Source organism: Solanum verrucosum, unplaced genomic scaffold (genome assembly GCF_900185275.1).
Source record: "Solanum verrucosum unplaced genomic scaffold, falcon-dt-bn FXZP01000049.1, whole genome shotgun sequence".
NCBI lineage: Eukaryota > Viridiplantae > Streptophyta > Magnoliopsida > Solanales > Solanaceae > Solanum > Solanum verrucosum.
In genome coordinates, this window is record NW_026020221.1 from 9,181,125 (window position 1) to 9,194,540 (window position 13,416).

The 13,416-nt window shown below is 34.8% G+C and overlaps 3 protein-coding genes across 4 annotated transcripts in view; 1 reads left to right on the top strand and 2 right to left on the bottom strand.

The window, feature by feature from the left end:
- Nucleotides 1–13,416, bottom strand: part of LOC125830992 (LOB domain-containing protein 1-like) — a 393,543-nt gene that overhangs the window by 218,127 nt on the left and 162,000 nt on the right. The gene's annotated exons all lie outside the window — the stretch shown is intronic.
- LOC125831506 (phosphomannomutase-like) lies at nucleotides 920–4,316 on the bottom strand. The gene is made up of 11 exons (XM_049510682.1): nucleotides 4,248–4,316; nucleotides 3,532–3,578; nucleotides 3,361–3,425; nucleotides 2,889–2,965; nucleotides 2,542–2,577; nucleotides 2,004–2,059; nucleotides 1,702–1,804; nucleotides 1,518–1,610; nucleotides 1,335–1,424; nucleotides 1,201–1,252; nucleotides 920–1,095 (listed from the first exon to the last, which is right to left on the bottom strand). The coding sequence occupies exons 1-11, from the start codon at nucleotides 4,314–4,316 to the stop codon at nucleotides 1,025–1,027; spliced, it is 759 nt and encodes a 252-aa protein (XP_049366639.1). The 3' UTR covers nucleotides 920–1,024.
- Nucleotides 7,611–12,280, top strand: LOC125830987 (phosphomannomutase-like). 2 transcript variants are annotated; one of them, XM_049510182.1, is made up of 12 exons: nucleotides 7,611–7,766; nucleotides 8,833–8,934; nucleotides 9,605–9,649; nucleotides 9,755–9,821; nucleotides 10,221–10,297; nucleotides 10,611–10,646; nucleotides 11,222–11,277; nucleotides 11,480–11,579; nucleotides 11,681–11,776; nucleotides 11,870–11,959; nucleotides 12,040–12,091; nucleotides 12,197–12,280. In XM_049510182.1, the coding sequence occupies exons 2-12, from the start codon at nucleotides 8,866–8,868 to the stop codon at nucleotides 12,265–12,267; spliced, it is 759 nt and encodes a 252-aa protein (XP_049366139.1). In that variant the 5' UTR covers nucleotides 7,611–7,766; nucleotides 8,833–8,865; the 3' UTR covers nucleotides 12,268–12,280. The 2 variants fall into 2 exon arrangements, with proteins under 2 accessions (XP_049366139.1, XP_049366138.1); XM_049510181.1 differs by having other exon boundaries at nucleotides 7,659–7,766; nucleotides 9,605–9,821.

The window sequence follows — 13,416 nt, forward strand, 5'->3', positions numbered from 1 at the left end:
TTTGCACTCTCGTAGAATGTGAAAATAGGAGATATATTTGTGTCAATAAGGTTAAGATATTGATTAGTAGGTAATCTATTGTGATGGAGGACTCAAATAAAGAACTTAATCTTATTTGGTGCCTTAATTTTTCAAATCCAATTGAAGTTATTGTTACTGTTGATTCATCCTCTTTTGAGTTTAAGAACGTGTAAGCAGATTTTGTTGTGAATAGACCATACGAAGTTAGACGCCACACAATTTTATCATCAATGGAGCTCGTGCTAGGGACATAAGTATTGTATAGAAAAAAAAATGAGAGATTGGGTAAGGAGAAGGATAATCTATTAAAATTCCAAACCCCATTGATTAAAAGATATTTGATCGTAATATTTTCCTTGTCTCGATTTAGAGGACCTTGAATACAACTTCTAATGTTATGATGAAAAGGTATCCAAATATCGTGCAAAAAGTTAACTAACAACCATTATTGATGACTCATGAGGTAGCTTTGTTACAAGTTTCCATCCATTAAGGATACACATCCGGGTGGATGATGAATTAGCCCTAGGGGATTTGTTTGGTTGAAGTCTATGTTAATTAGTGCGCAATAAGGTTATTATTCTAAGTCTTGTAATAGAGGTGTTGTACAATATGAGCCAATCTTAATTTATTACCCATTGTACCAATCTTGTTACATTTGTAGATAGATATGGTGAGAGTAAGAAAAAGAGTATGTTGTTTAAAGAAAAAAACTACTCTCACCAAAAGGATTATCATAGAGGGAACAAAACAAAACTCTCTCTTAAAAATAAACAAAGACCAAAACATTAATAATCTTAACTGAATTCTCTTGAAGCTTTCTTGGCTCAAAGAGATCATTATTGAGCTACCTATTTTGATGCGAAGTTTGGATTTCAAGAAAAAGTAGTACAATCATTATAATTTTGATGAGAAATTTCAATACAAGAATTATTGCAATTATTCATTTTTGTTGTGCATAGAATACAAGCATACAGTCGTGTATTGGAGAACTGCAACAAGCTCAAGAACTTCCATTATCCTTGTCGAGGAATAGAACAGAACTTTGTTTCAATGTCTCCTCCAGGCTAGTAACTGGAAAAGGAGAAGAGAAAACAAATAGCAGGTAATGTGATTCCTCAAGTATTTATGCAAGAGAATAACTATTCAAACATAAAAAAAATGAAGTTTTAGACAGACCTGTGTGACCCACAGTTCTCTCAGACTCATAGATCTCATGATCATTTCCTCCCTGTTCAAGCAAAAAGCAGGACTCTTATATCAACCCGAACATGAAAAGAAAGCTTCAAGCACGTCAGTAACTAAAAGATTACCTTGTATGTTTTGTCTCCAAAAAAGTGAATTTCATTAAATTCTTCAAGGTATCTCAAACAATAAGTCTTGTCCCAGCCTTGGGGAAAAACCTGTCATGACCAAGATCCCCAAATCATCTATCAATAATATACTTAAAACGTTCAGCGGTCAATGAGCACAAGAAAAGGCTTAAAGATGCTCACATCAAAACTAATTTGGCCTCCAATGGAGAATGTGAGATTGAAATGTACAAACTTTTCTCTGAGCACTGATACCATTGTTTCGCGTATCTTTTGTACTTGATTATAGTTTCAATTGTCTTTAAATCACAGAGAAAAGGAATCACATTACTGCAAAACATATATGCGATACTAGAGCACTTATCTATACCTTGTCATACTTTTCAAATTCATCCCTTTCTTCCTGACTGCAGTTCCTCCCAATAGGCGACACATTTAGCATGCCACTTCTAAACTCAATGAATGTTCCTCTACAAAGAAGAATGATTAAGAAGTTTGCCACAACGAAGCAAATAATTCAACCTTTGATCTATGTTTGCTTGGATCCTTCAAAAATGTTGTCGGGTGTGTCAAGTCCTCCAAAAAACAATTTTTAGAGGATATGGCAGACTGGAATGGGTGCGTGGCATATTTGGAGGATCCAAGTAGCACAGACTTTGATATGCTCACCTCTTTATTGGAATATCCAAGTCAGCAATGTAATGGAGGGTAAAGTTAATAAATTCCTGCATATCATCTGCATCCCATCAAGATACTTCTTGGCCATCTACATATAAACTTATTTCTACTTCAATTGGGTGAACCTAAGCTATAAACATGAATTCTCACCCAATTATACGCAACAAACATACACAATTAACTCTTCATGGAATGTGTAATAACTTGGTTTTCATATTTTTGTTAACTATTATAAACATTGCTTCGAAAACTTATGAAATACCACGTCAAAGCAATTTTCAACAAAGTACAAATTACATAGTAATCTCTCTTTTTTTCTCTTAGAAAAATTATTCTTCATCTTATAGATCTTATACACACAAAGACTAATTTATCACTTAAACGAAATTATTTTTCTCAAGCTAAACAACAATAATTAGAAGGATCACTAAGCCTTTGTCGAACTGCACTTGGTTGGGTATGCTCCCCTCTATGCACTATAACAAAAATAAACATTTTCTCGTTAAATAAGAAAAACATATTGACTAACCTTGAGCTTCTCGTCTCCAAGATCTGACTTTAAGCTCTGCACGCACACCGGGAGTCATGTCATTTCAAAATAAATCACCCTGCTAATTAAAAACTAAGGAGAATGAGAGAAGCGATGCACATTGAAGATGGGTAGAAATAAAATTTCTTCAAGTTGTTCAGTAGTTCCAATTTTCATAGACTTTATTTAGTTTTAACTTGGTACAAAGTGCTTAAGTGGTGGCAACAAGGATGTTGTTTTGAGTTGATAAAGACAATATCCGAAGATTTTGTTTTGTCAAATAATGAATATGCACTCACAAGTAATATTATACAGATACGATATCAAATTCTAGTCATTAAAATTACCTGTTTCCCAATAAGCTTGCCATCTTTATGTGCTACAAGGCCATTTTCAGAGAAAACATAATCATAGTCATTTGTAACTGCATCACAAATATTAGATCAAAATGTAATCATTCTCAAGAAATTCTTTTAGATAGGTTAGTTAATAGCCACATATTGGGAACCAAGGGACATGCATGACCTCAAAGATTGTTTAGCACTAAAGTTGGGCAGAAAAAGGTACATTTCAACATCTAACATGCAGCTATAACCATAAGACTATGTATGCCTTTCTAGTGGAAAGGTCCTTTCATATTTTAAATCAAAACACAACTCTGTACTCTTGGCTAGTGAACCCATAGTTCTACACTTCTACTCTTACATAATACTGCGAGGAATTTCAGATATTGAGCTAGAAACATGAGCTCTAATAAGTTGATGTAGAACCTTTCATCATCCCAACTCCAACTTTAGTATATATGCTACTTAAGCTAACCTGTATTGCCAAGCTCTTCTGATATCTTTACAAGGTCTGAACCTCCAACAACTCCAACAGTAACAACTTGCAAGTCGATAAAATTGTTAAACCAAAGAATCCTTGAGAGGAAAAATAAAATATATGTGGAAAAGAGAGAGAAGGGAAAAGGAGCATGGCAAAAGAATCTCTACCTTTCTAAGTTCCTGCATGAATTTCAACATTTGTGGAGTAGATTCCTGAAATTTTGATGCAAATTTTCCAAAGAAGAAAATCAATACCATTATGGGGGTGATTAAATGTCACTACTGGTAAATTTACTGTAAAATTAAACGAAGAAATAAGAATAAGAACAACAAAAAATCATGACAATATTTTGAAAATAAATGTATAGGCTAGCAAGAATACACTTAATCATTCGACGGGGACTCAATCTTAAACAGGTTGGATTCAGCTACTAAATATACAAATCATCTATACCATTCTGCTCTATTCAATCCCATCAAGGATGCAATTGTCCATAAAGTCAATTAATCTACAGTAAGGGTGTTTTCAGTATGGATCTGATTTTCTCATGTCCCTTAGGTAAAAAATTTTGAAAAATATTTTCTTTAGAAACACAAGTTACTTAAAAATGAGGAAAATGAATTATCTAATGGACATGGGGAAAACAAGTTCTAGAATTAGCATTCCACATTGATTTTGTCCTCCAACACACCTTATCATCATCCCAACTCTGTACCCCTATCCCTACCACACCACCCCCATCCTCCTGTTGCTTCAATTATATACAAATACTTTTAAAATAATATTTTTTTATTTGCATACCCAACACACCCCTAGTAATAGAAACAAGGGGAACAATCAAACTAAAGCAGCAAATACAAGTAGGAGCAATCATACTATACCTTCCTTGGTGCTGTAAGAGTTCCATCAACATCGAACAAAGCAATTAAACCAGCTTTCCTTGCAGCCATTTTTTATATTTCTATACTTCTCACCAACTCTTCACTGCATTTAATAGCCAAACATTTACCCTTATCAACTACACTTGATAAAACCAAAATAAAATCCAACATAAAAGTTCACAAAGATGAAATGAAACAAATCAAATTATAGAATCGCAATTTATAGTTGTACCGTTGTTACAGATAAATGCAATGAGCGGTAGCACTTTGCGTACTCATTAAAAAGAAGTATTCAACAAGATGACAAAATGAAGAAAAATCAATTACAGAAAATGCAAAATTTACACCGATTGAAGAAGAAGAGACGTGCAAGTGAGCAATTTTCCATCATTTACTGTGCATTCATTGACTTACCTCAGCAAAAATTGGCTGGGAGAATCAGACGCAGATCTGAGATCAAATTGCTTTTGCGTAATTTATAGTGTGGATGTTGGAATACCGGGTTGAGGTGTTTTTACTCAAAGAGTGCCACTAGTTTTTTTTTTTTTAGATCTATATTTCCCAATATGTGTTATTTGGTTTCTTTCAACTAGTACCCAATTATATTGCCAACTCATTTATTTTTGTCATAATGATTCTAAAATCTTGTAAATGTTGGAGTAAGAACGCTCGAAAAGGCCCCAGATGCGCCCCTTTCTCAACTTATTCTTCTTCCTCGTAAACTCGACCAACAAGAACAGAATCCATTTCAAACGACGACGCTCAGCCAGTCTCCCCCCTCATTCGTTCAGTTCACGTGCCTTATACCAGTAGCCGTTCGAGAATCGAGCCACGCCCTGCAATTTCTCAAATCCCTTTCAAAAATCCGTTTGATCTTGGAACTATTTCGTACGAAAAATCTGACGAATCCCACTTTGATTTGGTTGTATTTTCTCAAAAATTTCGAACAGCCCTCTCATTCGCCTGTTTTCATTGTGAATCGAAGTTGAGAGACCTGAAATTTCATTCTTTCAGATTAAGGTAAAATATTTTCGTAGCTTTATTCTATTTAATTTCTATTTAGATGTTCTTAATTGTGTTTTAGTTTTCATGTGTTAAAATTGATTAGGAGTTTCATTTGTCTTGCTTGATGTTTAGTGTGAAAGAATTTCTTAATTTTAAGTTTGGGTGCTAGCTGTTAGCTTTTCTTTACTATACAGATTTCATATTTTTGACCCTCATGAACTACCTTTTCCCTTTGAAATTGTATTTGTTGGCTATCTGTTGGAGTTTCTAATGTGTGGTTCCTCTCATTGTTAAATCTGGTAGTGTAAGCTGTGTAGTTCATCAAAAATTAGAAATTTAGCTCTCTTTCTAACTCGGCGTCGACTCTCTGCTTTCGGAACCGAGCTCGTGGGGTGGAATTTTCTCTTGCTCGTTCATCTCAGTCGCTGCCAGGAAAGAGGTAAATTTTTTCTTAGTTTTTTTGTTTAAATTTCTAGTTCTCCTATGTGTTCTGTTTATGTATTCTTAGCTTCATTTTTGTCTTCATATGTTGGAATCTGGCTGATGAGTATTAGCTAGTAACGCTCCTTTCACTCTTGTTGTTAGTAATATACCATCAGAGTCATAAATCATTATAACTTCTTTGATCGTAAAGGCTCATCGTCCTAATATGCGAATTTGTTTTTGTCAATGCATTAGTTCGTGTTCCCTATAAAGAGCTACTGCTTCCCAGAGTTTCTTTGTTGTAGTATTTTCTTTAGCATGCTGGTTCCTTGCTTTTGTTTCTTCGTAGTTGACATTTGTTAGAGTTCTAATTTGTGAGAATCCTGTTTTGTATAGTTTCAAGTCCATTTCAGTGTCTAATGCTCTAAAATAGTTTCTCTGTGATTTTTTTTCTTAGTTTCTTTCTTGGTCCAAAATGTGTTTCTATTTTACCCTAAGGCTAATCTGGTTCTTGGGATTACTGCATACTTTTCTTAGTTTGTTATTTTCTTAGTCCTCCTCCATATCCGTTTAACTCTTAACTGCTGGTTATGCAAGCCTTAGTTTTAGTTTGTGATATTTTCTGTGATTTTGGGTTCAATGGTTTAAGCTTCTAATTGATGTGTGATTTGCTCCTGTTTTGTTTATAAATTGTACTAGTAGTTATTCGATGTGGATTATCGTCGTTTTATACATCGTATTGAATGAGTTTTCTTTGTTGTCTTGCCATAGCTTACTCTTGAATATTTTGTCACAACTCCTCGCAAATGTTTGCATGATTAACTGTGTATGCTTGTGGTAAATGTTATCCCTTCGTGAAATGAGTTTATCTTAGCTAAAGATAGTTGTTTAAAATTGATTTTTGTCAAAGTCTTCATCTTACTGCTTTACGGGATACAGTTGTAGAGCATCTCAAGCTAATCGTGTGAAAGAATTTGTTCATTTACTCCCCTGTTTCCTCTTAAGTTGCTCATTGTTCTTCCCTGGCTTTTATATAGTGTTCATGGTTAATATTTGTTGACCTAAAACTTTAACAGTTGAGATAAAAAAAATTGTTTTTGCCCAGGTGGAGATAAGGTTGTGCCATCTTAAGCTCTTATTGTTAAGTTGATGCTTTTGTTTTCCGTAAAATCTTATCTAAAGCTCAGGATCATCCGTTTGTGTATTCACAATTTGAGTATGGATTTATTGCTAAAAATTACCTTTGTTTGAGTACCCTCTATCAAGAAATTTGTTAGTTTCGAAATGTTTTCCCTTTAGAATAATGCACTGTTTTGCCTTAACTGCTTTATTTTAGATGTCTTATTTGTTGTTTCATTTCTCAAAATTTAATGGTCCCAAAAATCTGTATAGTATCATTTAAATTCATGGTTAGACAACAACGCCCAGGTTAAGATTAGAAAAGTAAAAAAGTAAATGTTGCTATCAAAGATTGAACACACAACCTCAAACAACTCTTGTAACTCCTTAATCACTACACTAAACCTTCAACTTATGTCAAGATGTGTCAACACTTGTATAAATATTCATTAAATCAAATTTTGACCTATATATACAATGTAGTTTTCCGGCGAAGGGGTATTCCTTGACACCCCTTGTCTTAGGGTAGCTCCGCCCTTGCCTACATCGGTAAAAACACATGAGAGATGTTGGGTTTATTAGTAAACAGACCTTATAAACTAGCGACACGTTTTAAAGTCGTGCAGGCCTAGTCCCAGAACGGACAATATCACTTATGGGTTGGATCGTTTCAGTTTATCATCAAATTATAAATGTGTGACATTATGTAACTACGAAGAACGATATAATATATCCAAACTTTTTATTCATCAAAATAATACAATATAATACGATACAACACAATGCAATACGTGGCCCAACCAATCACATGTAGTCAACAGATATTGGGACATAGATCTAAAAACTCAAGTGGGCTGCCTTTGAGTGAAAAGAACACAATCACCCCTCAAATCCCAATATCCACATTATAAATTCAGCAAAGCAATTCGATCTCAGATCTGCGTCCGATTCTCCGAGCCAATTTTTGCTGAAGTAAGCCAATGAATGCGCAATAAAGTGGTGGAAAATTGTCCACTTGCACGTCTTTTTTTTTATAATAGTAATTGTATTCACACCAAAAAGCCCAACAAGAAAAAGCTGATGGGGTGGGATTTACAACCCCAAAGGGCATCATCGAGATTAAAAGTCTAGATAGGAGGCTTTACAATTGTCCTATGAAGTCAACTAAACTATCTATTTCCCCCACTATATCATGTTTACACCAAAAATACAAAGGACTTATACTCTTCATCTTAATCTTCTGGAAACAACTAGATTTTCCTTCAAAACATCTTTCGTTTCTCTCTTTCCATAAAGTCCACCAAACACATGCTAGGATACTTCTCCACCAATCTTCTTGTGATCCCCTTCTTCCAACTCCTCCCAGCTTTTCAACATATCAAAGGAGGTCCTGGGCATTACCCAACTTATCCCAAGTAAACAGAAGAACATGTTCCACAGATTTACTGTTGTTTTGCAATGAATGAAGAAATGACTATTTATCTTTGCCACTTGCTCACACATAAAACACCTAGAGCAAATCTGAATACCTCTTCTCTGCAGTACTTCGTGTGTTAAACAGGCTCTCCTGACCACCAGCCAGCTGAAACATGAGATTTTGTGTGGTATTTTAACCTTCCAAATCAGTTTCCAAGGCCATTTTTCTTTCATTGTCTGGCTGAAGTTCAAACTCCAATAACATGATTTCACGGTAAAAGACCCCTTGCTATGTAGTTTCCAAATTGGCAAATCAGAAACTACACTTACTCCTGGGAAAACATTTAGAGTCTGCAGCAAATAAGCAGCAAATCCACGTCTCTTCTTTTTCAATCGGTGTAAATTTTGCATTTTCTGTAACTGATTTTGCTTCACGTTGTCGTCTTGTTGAATACTTTCTTTTTAGTGAGTACGCAAAGTGCCACCGTCCATTGTGTTGTACAAATTAGTACAACTATATATTGTGATTTTCATTTCATCTTTGTGAACTTTTGTATTGGATTTTATTTTGGTTTTATCAAGTGTAGTTTGATAAGGTTCAATGTTTGGTTGTTGAATGCAGTGAAGAGTTGGTGACAAGTATAGAAAGATAAAAATGGGTGCAAGGAAAGCTGGTTTAATTGCTCTGTTTGATGTTGATGGAACTCTTACAGCACCCAGGAAGGTATAGTATGATTGCTCCTGCTCGTATATGCTGCTTTAGTTTGATTGTTCCCTTTGTTTCTGTTACTAAGGGTGTGTTCGGTATGTAAGTAAAAAAATATTATTCTAAAAGTATTTGTATATAATCGAAGCAACAGGAGGATAGGGGTGGTGTGGTGGGATAGGGGTATAGAGGTGGGGGGATGATAAGGTGTGTTAGAGGAAAAAATCAATGTGCAATGCTAATTCCAGAACTTGTTTACCCTACGTCCATTAGACAATTCATTTTCCTCATTTTTAAGGAACTTGTGTTTCTAAAGAAAATATTTTCCAAATTTTTTTACCTAAGGAACATGAGAAAATCAGATCGATACTGAAAACACCCTTACTGTAGATTAATTTGACTTTATGGACAATTGCATCCTTGATGGGCTTGAATAGAGCAGAATGGTATAGATAATTTGTATATTTAGTAGCTGAATCCAACCTGTTTGAGGTTGAGGCGTCGTCGAATGATTCAGTGTATTCTTGCTAGCTTGTACATTTATTTTCAAAATATTGTCATGGTTTTTTTATTGTTCTTATTCTTATTCTTCGTTTAATTTTACAGTAAATTTACTAGTAGTGACATTTAATCACCCCCATAACGATATTGATTTTTCTTCTTTGGATAATTTGCATCAAAATTTCAGGAATCTACTCCACAAATGTTGAAATTCATGCAGGAACTTAGAAAGGTAGATGATTCTTCTGCCATACTCCTTTTTCCTTCTCTCTCTTTTCCACATATATTATTTTTCCTCTCAAGGATTCTCTGTCTTAACAATTTTGTCAACCTGCAGGTTGTTACTGTTGGAGTTGTTGGAGGTTCTGACCTTGTCAAGATATCAGAACAGCTTGGCAATACAGGTTAGATTAACTAACATATATACTAAACTTGGAGTTGGGATGATGAAAGGTGCTACATCAACTTATTAGAGCTCATGTTTCTAGCTTAGTATCTGAAATTCCTTGCAGTATCATGCAAGAGTAGAAGTGTAGAACTATGAGTTCACTAGCCACGAGTACTGAACTGTGTTTTGATTTGAAAAATGAAATGACCTTTCCACTAGAAAGGCATGCGTAGTCTTATGGTTATAGCTCCATGTTAGCTGTTGAAATGTACCTTTTTCTGCCCAACTTTAGTGCTATACAATCTTTGAGGTCATGCATGTCCCTTGATTCTCAATATGTGGCTATTAACTGACCTATCTAAAAGAATTTCTTGAGAATGATGACATTTTGATCTTTCTAATATTTGTGATGCAGTTACAAATGACTATGATTATGTTTTCTCTGAAAATGGCCTTGTAGCACATAAAGATGGCAAGCTTATTGGAAAACAGGTAATTTTAATGACTAGAATTTGATATCCTATCTCTATAATATTACTTGTGAGTGCATATTCACTTTGTGACAAAACAAAATTTTCGGATACTGTCTTTATCAACTCAAAACAACATCCTTGTTGCCACTACTTAAGCACTTCGTACCATGTTAAAACTTGATAATAGTCTCATGAAATATGGAACTATTGAACAGCTTGAAGAGATTTTCTTTCTTCCCATCTTCAATGTGCATCGCTTCTTTCGTTCTCCTTAATTGTTAATTAGCAGGGTGATTTGTTTTGAAATGACATGACTCTTGGTGGGCGTGCAGAGCTTGAAGTCATATCTTGGGGATGAGAAGCTTAAGGTTAGTCAATGCGTTTTTCTTATTTAACGAGGAAATGTTTTGTTTTTGTAATAGTGCAAAGAGGGGAGCATACCCAACCAAGTGCAGTTTGATAAAGGCTTAGTGATCCTTCTAATTATTTGTTGTTTAACTTACGAAAAATAATTTCGTTGAAGTGATAAATTAGTCTCTGCATGATATCTTTATCTATAAGGTGAAGGATAGTTTGCCTAAGAGCAAAATAGAGAGATTACTATGTAATTTGTACTTTGTTGAAAAATTGCTCCGACGTGATATTTCATAAGTTTCGAAGCAATGTTTATGATAGTTTACGAAAATCTAGAAACCAAGTTATTACACATTCCATGAAGAGTTAATTGTGTGTGTATGTTGCGTATAATTAGGTGACACTTAATGTTTATAGTTAGGTTCACCCAATTGAAGTAGAAATGAGTTTATAGAGTTAATTGTGTGTGTATGTTGCGTATAATTGAGTGACACTTAGTGTTTATAGTTAGGTTCACCCAATTGAAGTAGAAATGAGTTTATATGTGGATGGCCATGAAATATTTTGATGGGATGCAAATGATATGCAGGAATTTATTAACTTTACCCTCCATTACATTGCTGACTTGGATATTCCAATAAAGAGGTGAGTGTATCAAAGTCTGTGTTGCTTGGATCCTCCAAAAATGTCGCCGCACCCATGCCAGTCTGCCAGATCTTCCAAAAATTGTTTTTTTGAAGGACCTAACACACACCGACAACATTTTTGAAGGATCCAAGTAAACATAGATCAAAGGTTGAATTATTTGCTTCGTTGTGGCAAACTTCTTAATCATTCTTTTTTGCAGAGGAACATTCATTGAGTTTAGAAGTGGCATGTTAAATGTGTCGCCTATTGGGAGGAACTGTAGCCAAGAAGAAAGGGATGAATTTGAAAATTATGACAAGGTATAGATAACTGCTCTAGTATTGCATATATGTTTTGCAGTAATGTACCTCCGATAGAATTTTTTTCTCTGTGATTTAAAGACAATTGAAACTATAATCAGGTACAGAAGATACGCGAAACTATGGTATCAGTGCTCAGAGAAAAGTTTCCACATTTTAATCTCACCTTCTCCATTGGAGGCCAAATTAGTTTTGATGTAAGCATTTTTAAGCCTTTTCTTGTGCTCATTGACCGCTGAACGTTTTAAGTATATTATTGACAGATGATTTGGGGATCTTGGTCATGACAGGTTTTCCCCCAAGGTTGGGACAAGACTTACTGTTTGAGATACCTTGAAGAATTTAATGAAATTCACTTTTTCGGAGACAAAACATACAAGGTAATTTTTAGTTACTGACATGCTTGAAGCTTTCTTTTCATGTCCGGACTGATATAAGAGTCGTGCTTTTTATTGAACAGGGAGGAAATGACCATGAGATCTATGAGTCTGAGAGAACTGTGGGTCACACAGGTCTGTCTAAAACTTCATTCTTTTGATGTTTGAATAGTTATTCTCTTGCATAATTAATAGGGGAATCACATTACATGTTATTTGTTTCTCTTTCTCTTTTGCCAGTTACTAGCCCGGAGGAAACATTGAAACAGTGTTCTGTTCTATTCCTCGGCAAAGATAATGGAAGTTCTTGAGCTTGTTGCAGTTCTCCAATATATTCTATGCACAACAGAAATGAACAATTGCAATAATTCTTGTATTGAGTTTTCTCATCAAAATTAGAATATGACTGTAGTACTTTTTCTTGAAATCCAATCTTTGCATCCAAATAGGTAGCTCAATAATGGTCTCTTTGAGTCGAGAAAGCTTGAAGAGAATCCAGTTGTGTTTATTAAAGTTTTAGGGTGTGTTTGGTATGAAGGAAAATGTTTTCCTAGAAAATGTTTTCCAGGAAAACAAGTTGATTTTTGACTTAATTTCTCATGTATGGTTAGTGAGTAGAAAATATTTTCCGAAAAAGATTTTTAGTGTTTGATTTATGAATGAAAAATATTTTTGAGAAATATCTTTTATTTTTACTAGAGTAGAAAATAATTTTTGAAATTGAAAATAGTTTTTAAAAACAAACTTAAATTTTTTTGGGGGGGGTGGGGGTGGTAGGGGGTGGGTGAAGGGGGGGATGGTCGAGGGTAGGAGTGAAAAATTGAAATTTTGAAGTTGAAAATATTTTTGAAAAACAAACTTAAAATTTTTTTTGGGGGTGGGGGGGGCTGGTAGGGGGTGGGTGCGTGGGGGTCGAGGGTAGGGGTGAAAAACTGAAATTTTGAAATTGAAAATATTTTTTAAAAACAAACTTGAAATTTATTTTTATTTTTTTTGGGGGTGGGGGGGGCTGGTAGGGGGTGGGTGGGTGGGGGTCGAGAGTAGGGGTGAAAAAATGAAATTTTGAAATTGAAAATATTTTTTAAAAACAAACTTGAATTTTTTTATGTTTTTTTGGAAGGGGGGTGGGGGGCTGGTAGGGGGTGGGTGGGTGGGGGTCGAGAGTAGGGGTGAAAAAATGAAATTTTGAAATTGAAAATATTTTTTAAAAATAAACTTGAAATTTTTTATTTTTTTTGGGGAGGGGGGTGGGGGGCTGGTAGGGGGTGGGTGGGGGTCGAGGGTAGGGTGTGAAAAAATGAAATTTTGAAATTGAAAATATTTTTTAAAAACAAACTTGAAATTTTTATTTTTTTTGGGGAGGGGGGGTGGGTGGGTGGGGGTTCTAGGGGTGGAAAAATGAAATTTTGAAATTAAAAATATTTTTTAAAAACAAACTTAAATTTTTTGTGGGGGGGGGG

Bases quoted from the DNA above. Each gene is read 5' to 3' on its own strand.
- LOC125831506 (XM_049510682.1), bottom strand. From the start codon at position 4,316: ATGGCTGCAAGGAAAGCTGGTTTAATTGCTTTGTTCGATGTTGATGGA. The intron at 3,579-4,247 runs GTATAGTATGAT...TCAAAATTTCAG, and splicing joins CTCTTACAGCACCAAGGAAG to GAATCTACTCCACAAATGTT. The intron at 3,426-3,531 runs AGAGATTCTTTT...CGACTTGCAAGT, and splicing joins ATGCAGGAACTTAGAAAGGT to TGTTACTGTTGGAGTTGTTG.
- LOC125830987 (XM_049510181.1), top strand. From the start codon at position 8,866: ATGGGTGCAAGGAAAGCTGGTTTAATTGCTCTGTTTGATGTTGATGGA. The intron at 10,298-10,610 runs GTAATTTTAATG...GTGGGCGTGCAG, and splicing joins GCAAGCTTATTGGAAAACAG to AGCTTGAAGTCATATCTTGG. The intron at 11,960-12,039 runs GTAATTTTTAGT...TTTATTGAACAG, and splicing joins TCGGAGACAAAACATACAAG to GGAGGAAATGACCATGAGAT.